The 10539-nt window shown below is 33.4% G+C and overlaps 1 protein-coding gene across 1 annotated transcript; it reads left to right on the top strand.

Annotated features, from left to right (window-relative positions):
• The first annotated feature begins 265 nt into the window (after positions 1 to 265).
• LOC145328759 (uncharacterized) lies at positions 266 to 6960 on the top strand. The gene is made up of 8 exons (XM_080172579.1): positions 266 to 735; positions 1214 to 1382; positions 2144 to 2206; positions 2422 to 2617; positions 3131 to 3259; positions 3673 to 3888; positions 4295 to 4431; positions 6266 to 6960. Exons 1-8 carry the CDS (start codon positions 464 to 466, stop codon positions 6659 to 6661), a joined length of 1578 nt encoding a protein of 525 aa, XP_080028705.1. The 5' UTR covers positions 266 to 463; the 3' UTR covers positions 6662 to 6960.
• Positions 6961 to 10539: the final 3579 nt, after the last annotated feature.

The raw sequence follows: 10539 nt of genomic DNA, 5'->3' as shown, positions 1-10539 counted from the left end.
TAAGAACAGCGTCCCCTGATTGGTCCGACTGAGTACACTATACAAAATGCAGGCCTCTCATTGATGGAAACGGTGAAGTGCCGCCTCTTCATTCAAACTGGCGAAAACTTGAGATTTTGAGGGTGAATATACAAGAAGCATGGGGTTGTAGGGGGGGGGGGGGGGGGGTAGAGGGTTGGAAAGAGGATTTTGAGTCTCGAGGGGCTAGAAAAAAGGCAGGATCCTTCCAGAGAAGGAGATTTTTGAGTGGTTGGCTCTTTAGTTTGAAAGTGGAATCCGCTTGAGAAACCCTTAGGGCTATAATATACTGCCTGGCTTGCTGGTACTAAAACATATTTTATTCAAAAACTTTTTATACTTAAGATTATCGAATCAGCGGGCATAAATTAAGTCTTTTTAATTCAATGATAGAAATAAAAAGCATTGATAAAGGCATCTAAATTAATGCCGAAGTTTATTTCAAATGTCGGAGTCAGCTAATCTAAAAGTGTTATCTCAAAGTGAAACTAAACTTAATAAAATTGTTGACAACAAGGACAAAAAAGTTACAGAGGATATTAAGGTCAACGGCGAAAAGAGTGATAAAGATTGTCAGCTGGCAGCAGACAAGTTGGCTGACAAATCAGACATTGCTGACAATATTGCTGATACCAAAGTTGACTGTGATAATTCTGAGAGGAATGTTAGTGAAGAAAATTTGAAGCAGTACGCTCAGGGTTTATATTTTATGCAAAGGTGACCTTTTTCATTTTTAAAAGAATTCATAGCTAAAATCTTTTTTAATGGTTTAAAGTAAAAAAATCTAAAAATTGTATTTAAAGCAAGAGACAAAACCCAAAGTAAATTTTTGTTGTTTTGATTTTGTAACCCATGTAAACCACTTCAAAGTCACCTATAACATATTACATAATTCTTGTTAATGTTTTTTGTTTATTCTTAAATAAACATTTTTTAAAATCTTCAAATCAAAATAAATGTTACGTGTTTAAAAGTAGTTTATAAAAAGTTTCTTGATTGTTCCAAATAATCAAAAACTAGATAGTTTATCAACTAAATATAGATTCCTTAACTCCAATATTTTTATTATCTATTTCTCAAAAGATATTAAAAAAATCAACAATTTTCTGTTGTTTTTAATTGATAAATAAATATTTTTTTAAGTCCAAATAGTTTTTTTTTAATTTTATGAATTAAGACTCTAATAATTTTGTAGATTGCTCTCGATGAGGATGCCCAAATCCAGTAGTTTTTCTGTCAGAGATATTCTTGACCTTCCCAGGTCGACTGAGGGGGCTGACACGCCCACGCTCACATCCACCCCCACACCAGTTTTGTCAGGCACGCCCCCCTCCTCCCTGGGGCGTTTTACTTCATCGCATCAGGTATATTTTTCTTCATTAATTTGAATTTTTATGAACCAATTTATATTTTATTAAGCGGCTTACCCCTAGCTTTGAGGAGCCCTGTATTCAAAGGGGCCAGAATATTAGCCTAAAACCATTCCATGACTTCAATCTGACAATGCCTAGAAACGATCACAGGACCTATGTAAAGCTTACCTAACATGAGAACCTAATAAGTTATTGAGATCTTAAGCTTCAGACAAATTGCCCTTACTGCTTTAGATAATTTGACTAGTGACTAAGCTCCTAGTATCTAGTGGCTATGTGTTCAAGGGGTAGAGTGTGGCTGAAAATAGCTAAAAACCATAACTTAAAAAAACTTATATCTGACTTATATCTAAAAATACCTAAAATAGAGAACCTAATAAGTTATTGAGATCTTAAGCTTCAGACAAATTGCCCTTACTGCTTTATATAATAGGATAGATGTTTTCAAATATTAATGTCTATTAAAAACATTTCTCAAAGAAGTATAATCAAATAATAATGAAGGAATTAATGTAAAACTTCAAATAGTTTTACTTAATTATTATTTCAATGTGCTTATTAAACTAAAAAAAATCTTTAATCAGTTATTATTTACAAAATCTTCATTCACATTAAAAAAATATAAATAACTTTTTTTTATCAAATCTACAAATCTTCACTGTCCAAATGGGGGTATAAATAAAATTTAACATCAATCGACTTAACTCTTATAAGCCCTGATAGAAACTTAACATAATCTTTGAAACTTTTAGGATGTTTTGCGACAGAGAGAAGTTTTTACAGAGGAGCTTAGGAAACATCAACAATTAAAACAGGTATAGATTTTAATTTTATATGAATTCTTAACTAATTATTAGTTATTTGATTATACTTATATATTCTTATTATCTAATTAAATTTAATTGAACTTCGTTCAGAAAAACCTTTAAAAATCATTATTTAGAAAATAGAAAAAAAGCTTTTTTAATCAATGGTTAACATATTTTATGAGTCTACTTTAAATTGAATTTAAGAAACAATTATATTTCAGGAGTTTGAGAATAGTATTGGTCTGCCAGGAGGCCATTTGGACCTTAGCAGGGGTCACCTAGACCTATCCAGGGGTCAACTTGACCTGTCCAGGGGCCATCCTTCCCCCTCGCCAAGTTCCCTGGCCTCCTCCCCCCTGCCTCCATACTCCAGAACTTCATGGCCCCTCTCCTCCCCACTATTTTCTGCACAAAATTGTAAGTATTACTTTTTATTTCAACTAATTTTATAATTTTGTGATAAAGTTTTTTTATAACGTTTACTTATTGGTTAAAAAAACATTTTTGAATTCTATTGAATTTTGATTAATTGGTGTCCAAACTTTTAAACCACTTATTAAGATCTACATTAGGGCCAAGTTATTTTTTTATAGGAGCTTCAGTCTCAGAGATTTGATATATTAATTAGCTTTTCATGATTAAGAAATTTCATTATAAATCAAAGTTTGAACATTAGAGTAAAACAATATAGGGAGAAGGGGTAAATGAATATATGTCCTCTTCCCGAGGACCCTGTGCCGATTTTCTATTGGGTCTTTGAAAATCAACCAATAGCGTCGGGAATATAAAACCAGCCAAGTCGATACTAAAGAAAGCTGAAAGCAAGTTGCTACACAAAAAAGGTCCCCAACAGGGGAATTCAAGTTGTTGTCTGGTTATACATCGATTTATTTTTTAAACACTTTCTCTATAACTTATGCTTTTATTTAGTTTCCATAAAAACTGAGATAGACGAAGATACCAAACTTCACTCCCCGCCTGTAAACGGCCGCAGTTTTTCTGGCCGTCCTTTTCCGCCGACCAGCGGCCACCATCTTCGCCTTGCTGACTTATCCCCAGGTATGCTTGGAATTCTTTTTTTCAAATCATTTCTACTATAATTTATCTGATGGCTAGCTTTCTGGTCAAGTTCAAATTGCTTTATTCAACTACATAAAAAAATATTCTAATTAAATATATTCTTATCTGTACACAAGGATCTTTAGGGAAAAAACAATGAACGATAAATTGTTGTTGATCCCAATGAGGATAAACAAAATCAACCCTTTATATTGTGATTAATGTTATCCGTTAGTTTGGACACCACTAGTTTATAATCAAGCAATAAAGATATTTAATGAAAAAGTACCAAAAGTTTTTGAGCAACAAATAAGATAGCGGGGTTTCAAAACTTTGGATACCAATGTAATTACCAGTCCAATCCACCTTTCTCCCTGGTTGTAATGAAGATCTAAAGTGTGTGTTTCTTATAGGTAGCGACCGGCGGTCATCCCATCACACAGGGGCCCCACTACCTGACCTAGTCAGAGGAGGCGGGGGAGGGGGAGGCGAGGGAAGTGGCAGTGGGGAAGGGGGCAGTGGCCCCGAGGATTTTGAGGACGGTATAGAGGAAGATATTGATGAAAGTGAGGAGGGAATTGATATTGAGGTTGACGATGATACTTCAGAGGGACAAACTTCGATTCCAGGTAAAATATAAATCCATAAAACAACTCATTAATTGTAGAGCATTTTTCTGAAAGTCCATTGATTTGTATTATTTTCTGGTAAAACCCTAACAACCCTATGACAAACAACCATTTAATTGCATGGCGATTTACTTAAAGTTCTTGGTATGTAAAGGTATTTACTCTACTTTTTCTTTTACTGTCATAATCCTGATATATCAGCAGTTTCCACAGTTAATGACCCATCTGATTATCAAATCATGAGATAAAAATAATCAACCATTTAATTACACACCGTTTGTTCCTTTTTATGTTCTATATAGACAAATGCATTTGCCATACATTTACTAGTAATGTCACGCACCTGACATAACAGCATATTTTTATGAAACTTAGAGAAATTTAAGAAAAAAAAATTTTCTTTTAGGGAAGAAAAAGAAACGTCGTGTGTTATTTTCCAAAGCCCAGACCTATGAGTTGGAGCGCAGATTTCGTCAACAAAGATATCTGTCTGCACCAGAGAGAGAACATCTAGCAACCATGCTTAATCTTACTCCTACCCAGGTAAGAGAACATCTGGCAACCATGCTTAATCTAACTCCTGCACAGGTAAAAGAACATCTGGCAACCATGCTAAATCTTACTCCTACACAGGTAAGAGAACATCTGGCAACCATGCTTAATCTTACTCCTACACAGGTAAGAGAACATCTGGCAACCATGCTTAATCTCACTCCTGAACAGGTACAAGAACATCTGGCAACCATGCTAAATCTTACTCCTACTCAGGTAAGAGAACATCTGGCAACCATGATAAATCTTACTCCTTCTCAGGTAAGAGAACATCTGCAACCATGCTTAATCTTGCTCCTACACAGGTGACTGTAGTTTAAGAGATCTTACATGACAAAGTAATATTACTATTCAATTATAGGGACTATTAAAAAAGGTATAAATTTAAAAGCTTTTGGCCGAAAACTCCTGAATGACTTGATGTTAGAATAATGAACTTTTCTAATATGACATCATTCGGAATACTTCGGTCAAAAGTTTTTTGATTCATCCCCTTTTTAATAGGTACAATAAAGAGCTTCATGAACATATAATGTAACGGGAAAGCAAAAAATCTATATTAATACTTAAGACTTTTAGTTCTTTCACTCAAACCTAGTTTTTTACCACTGACCCCATATTTCTAGCATCCAAGGGGATGTTTTATCCCAAATGGATAATATCCATGCAGGGCTCCTTAAACCTGAACCTAAATGCGATTTTTCAAAAAGTTTGTGTAAATGAAAGAAACCGACAAATATTTTCTTGAAAATTAAATAAGTGGAGGGGGGAGAGAGAGAATTATTGAGAAGCTTTACAAACAAATTTATACTTTTAACAAGGATGACAACATCCATAAAAGCGAAGCACTGAAACGGTAGGACAAACGGACATTAACACTTGTCTAGTGTCTGAACTGAATAATCAGAATATAAAAGTATCGAAAGAGTCGAATCAAAATTGTAAGTAAATTTGTTGAAAAACTGCTTGATACAGGATAATGTTTTGGACATACTTACATTTTTAGGACTTGATTATAGAGTTGCTTTGCTTATACTATTGTTCTTTGTTGTCCCAGGAATCAATATATCAAAAATCAGATCAAACGGATAATTAAATCACATAAAAATGTGTTGTTAAAAAATTAGAAAAATGAACATGTTTAAAATGGACATACGGACATTCTGGTAATGATTATAGAGTTGCTACGCTTTCTAAATCTTACCTAACTACTACAGGAATCATCATGCAAAGTTTGAAATCGATAGGACAATTCTAACATGTCTAAATTAACGAATAAAAGCTATCTATCTCGGACGGACGGACGGACGTACGGACGGACGGACGGACGTACGGACGTACGGACCGACCCTAATTATAGAAAAGCTTCGCTTTTAAAAATGACAATATTAAAAGAGCAAATATTTGAAATGAAAATCTTCACGAAGTTGTGTTCAAATCATTCATTTTCAATGTTTATTTTGAAATGCACATAAGTCATTTTATAAAACCATGAAGCGTGTTGTATAATGCTTAGCTTCTCTAACAAGGCTTGTGGAAAGACATTTTTACATTTATATGTCTTTATAATTTATATAAAGGAATAAGAAAACGGCCGAAAATTGATATACATCCCCAATGATGATACACAAAATTAACCCTTCTGTAGATATATTTTACAAAAGATTAAATGGCAGAAACTTGTATCAATGGAAATTTTTTCCCTTGTTGTTTTAAAGCTGTTGAAAGAACATATGATATACTTTTCAACTATTAGGGACATTCTCAAGACATGATTGCATGTGAGTATACTTCAAATTACGTATTTAATTTATTGTTATTTTAGGTAAAAATCTGGTTCCAAAATCACCGTTATAAGACTAAGAAAGCCATCCACGAAAAGGGCTTCGAGAGTTGGACGGCCGCGGCGGCCGCAGCTGCTGCCGGCTTCCCGCCACGCCGCGTCTCTGTCCCAGTGCTATTCAGGGACGGCGGTAGCGGTCATCCCAATTTCCCCGGCGGTCATGGACTGGCTAAACAAGAAGCTTTGTTGGCGGCGCAAGCCGCCCATTTGGCTGGATTAGCCGCCGCAGGCGGTCCGCCCTTTCCTTTTCCGCCTTTGCCGTTCCCGCCTCCCGGTTTTGGGCTGCCGCCTTCTTCGTCGGCGTCAAGTTTGTTAGCCGCCAATCCTTCATTACTCTCCGCATTCTCTCAGAACTTGAAACCTTCTAAATTATGGTGATAGCAATTAGTTTGTTAGTTCTTTTTAATGTCAAGAATATTCATAAATTGTTTTAAATCTTATTCACATAGTTTCTTTTAAAAGCATTGCCAGTGTTTTTTTTACTTGAGTGATATTTTATTTCATGAAAGAACTTTTCTGCCATTCAAAAGTATTTTTCAAATATTTTTTTCTTTGCAAAAAAAGAGGGAGGGGGGATCAAATAGTGACGAAGCCCCTTGAGGCTAGGAACACATCATTATCATAATGTTACATTGATAACAATAACAGCAAACTATTATGCACTAACAAACAAATTTTTTTAAAAATATTTATGACTGACAGAAAACTTTTTTCTTTTTAAGATATACGAATTTTGACTAAACTCACATTAAGATTACTGCTTTTTTGATCACTGAAAATCGTTTTAATGTGTGAGTTTTCTTAATTAAAGTTAAAATTGTGTTAAACTCTTGCTTTAGAAAAATCTTGAATTTTAATTATGAAAATTGTTCCTATAAAACTGGCTGGAATCCTTATAAAATATTTAGGTATACCTATCAACACCTTATTGTGATTCCTGCTAGAATTGTTAACATATTAACTATTTAAAATTATGAAATTAAAAGCTATGTATCTATCTAGTCTTAGATGTAATTTTAGATTTCAAAAAACTATTATAAAGTTTATAATTGTGTATTTTTTAGCGCAAGTACTCTGTAACTATGACATGTTGTTAGTTTGTTTCTATTGTGGCAATTTTAAACCTGATACTAACAATGTATTTAAATCTTTAACTTTTTAATAAAATCCAGCTGCTACGCCCCCTTTTGGTCTCTAGACGCACTGGATGTGGGAAAGTGGAGTTAACCTCCCCAATGTTAATTTTAGTTTTAAAAGAAAAAAATTGTGGGGGTCATTTTTTAGGGGTCATTTCTTTTGGGAAGGTTGTCGTACCCTTCCCCAAGATAGCTATAAACCTTCCAAGGGCTTATAAAAAGTTACACTGTAAAAGAGAACCATATCAGTTCAGTTGTTAGCAAGATCCTTCATTACAGACAGAAAGACCAGCACATATCCTGTTATTTTTATATAAGGATTTCGGAGTTAAAATCTAAAAGTAATTAACAAAGTAGACACACACCAATACAAATGACGAACAAAAATGCTTCGCTGTTTTTATAAATGTATATTTTTGTGGCAAAACTAATGAAATTATCTATATAATAATAGCTAGAAATAATATTAAATACTCTCTATAACTTTTACTTAAATAATTCTGTTAAATGCCACGCTAAATTATAAACAGTGACAATTACCAGGGATCTAAAGGGATAATTTAATTTAATTTAGATTACAATTAGCCGTTGAAACATTTGGACATTGAACTTAATATACCAACCAATCAAAATTCATTAAAAGACCCAAAAGTTGTTAAGTCAACGAATAACGTTATCATAAAACTTTGGAGACAGCCCATTGTCCCCTCTCTCTCTCTCTCTGGACAATTACTCTGACAATGTCTAATCATAAACCGGCTGATAAAGAATCCTCCATAGTATTCCTCTATTTATTTTTAAGAATACTAATCTCAATTCTTACACTAAAATTTATAGAAAACAGTTTATAATTGCAACTAACTGAGCCCAGAGAAAAAGTATTAGAGAAAATTTACAAAAAGATTTTAGGAATTTTTTACTAGACACATCGCCCCTAGTCTCCTGAATGAATTTGGACTAATCATTTCAGTTAATTAAAATTTATTCTTAAAATTATTATTTAAGATATTTCTTGAGGAAGGTGTAATCATTTGAGAAATGAAAACCAAAATGTTCCATTTCTATAAGAGAATCAGAGACTGAAAAAGGGTCTATAATTTCTTTCACTTTAGTAGCGGCTAAGCCCCTAGAGGCCTCTAGAAGCTTTAAAGAGGATACCTAAACTTTAATCTATTTTAGGTTAATAAGAAAAAGTAAAAGAATTAAGAGGGGAGGGGATATCTTTTCAGTTGCGATTTCTGTGGAAAGTTTGTGCAGAAGTTAACAAGATACTTTTCTACAGACATCCTGTTACTTTTATTTAAGGATTTATTCTTCCGTTTATCTGCTTCAAAAAAAGTTTTATTTTTGTGAGGGAGCTGGGATAACTATCCCTCCAAATAATTATCCCTGTATTTCAGACAATAACTAAACACAGCTAATTTATTGATAATCGATATCTCTATAGCCATTAACCTAGCCCCCCAATTGAAATTGATCCCCGCTTAACCCCTTGGCGACGAGAAAATGGGTTAACTTGTGTGCTTTTCTAATATCAACATCAAATTATTGACATTAAATCATTATTGGAATATATCTATAGAGTTAGGTGAATGAAATTTGTTTGAAATTAAAAAATTGTGTCAATTTTATTATCGGATGAATTAGATTATCTCCTAGATAACTGTAAAGGAGAACCTCATCGGCCATGGGGTTAGTGCGATCTTAAGCTACGGACTGACAGACTTCTTGTTACATTTATAAAAATGATTACCACGACCATTTTAATTGAATGCAATAAAGTTGGCATTAAGCATGAAAATTGTTTCTAGTTTCAATTGATTCAATTTTTAAATCGGATATAAAGGGCTAAAAACGCACTTCTCCCCCTCTTTTAGTAAATATATAATATATGTTAGTAATCAATATTATACTCAAAGACCAAACTTTACTTGTTATTAATTTTGAGTTTAGTAGAAGTACAATGGAAAAATGTGTGTGTGTTCTAACCATCTGCCCTTCAATTGCCGCCACAAGACTCCCGCATTTTCTCTTACACCATATTTGCCGCTAAATTTAGACCAATCAGCGTTGACAGTCCCGAAATATGGACCAATGAGAGCGCTGGATGGTGAATGAATGGCGAACTAAGTTTTTACCATAGCCGGAGGGTTTGGGGGAGGGTTCAAGCCCCTCTAATATATTTAGACTCGCTGTAAAGCTTTGTATAAGGATTACTTTTGAGTACAATACTGTAAGAAATTTTTAAAGCAAAGCTTTTCTATAATTAGGGTCATAACATCCTTCCGTAACGGTTAGCTCTTTTAATTAATTTAGACACACTTGCATTGTCCTATCGATTTCAATCTAAGCATGATGATTTCTATAACAATTAGGTACGATTAATGAAACATAGCAACTCTACAATCGTTACCAGAAAGCCCGTATGTTCATTTAAAACATTCTGATTTTTAACTTTTAGTAATTTTTCATGTTATATAATTATCCTATTCATCTGATTTAAGCAATGATAATTCCTAGGACAACAAGATACACCATTATAAGCGAGGCAACTCTATAATCAAATCCTAAAATTGAAAGTATGCCCATTACTGTATCCTGAACTTACTCAATTATGCAAAGAATAAGATATAGCCAACAAGCGAAATAAATGTAAGATAATATTTGGGAGGCAGATGTAAAGGTCGCCAATTGTACTATAAGTTGGCCCAAACGACAGCTAATAAACGTAGAGGTTTCGTGATTTTTTCAGAATTAATTTTGTTGTAGGTATGACCTGCAAATTTGCAAAAAAAATATGTACAATCTAGTTAAACTTAGAAATCAATGTTCTATTTATTAAATACTGACACTCTACAAGAGTTATTGACTCTATGCCCTTCCTTCTGACTTTAGAAGTTTTCTTTTATGAATGTTGTCATCCTTGTTTTATCTTAAATAAAAGAAATCTGTAGGTAAAACAAAACTCAAGCTGATGATTAAATTTGATATCTAAGTGTTGCTTGAATGCAAGAAAATTGGCAAAAATTGATGACTATATGAATTTTTTTCTTGTAAAAAGTTAAATATTTTCTTTTAAAATCAACTATAAAATAGTGGTTGCTTTCATAAAAACTTATT

This window comes from Acartia tonsa, chromosome 9 (assembly GCF_053477335.1).
Source record: "Acartia tonsa isolate MP-2025a chromosome 9, ASM5347733v1, whole genome shotgun sequence".
NCBI classification, from domain to species: Eukaryota; Metazoa; Arthropoda; class Copepoda; order Calanoida; family Acartiidae; genus Acartia; species Acartia tonsa.
The sequence above is the reverse complement of the archived record's forward strand: the minus strand, read 5'-3'. Positions and strand labels throughout refer to the sequence as shown.

What these genes read in the sequence shown, in the direction of transcription:
- LOC145328759 (XM_080172579.1), top strand. Translation starts at nt 464, where the DNA reads ATGTCGGAGTCAGCTAATCTAAAAGTGTTATCTCAAAGTGAAACTAAA. An exon ending in GGTTTATATTTTATGCAAAG is followed by an intron (nt 736 to 1,213) that starts GTGACCTTTTTC and finishes ATAATTTTGTAG; the next exon opens with ATTGCTCTCGATGAGGATGC. An exon ending in GTTTTACTTCATCGCATCAG is followed by an intron (nt 1,383 to 2,143) that starts GTATATTTTTCT and finishes TGAAACTTTTAG; the next exon opens with GATGTTTTGCGACAGAGAGA.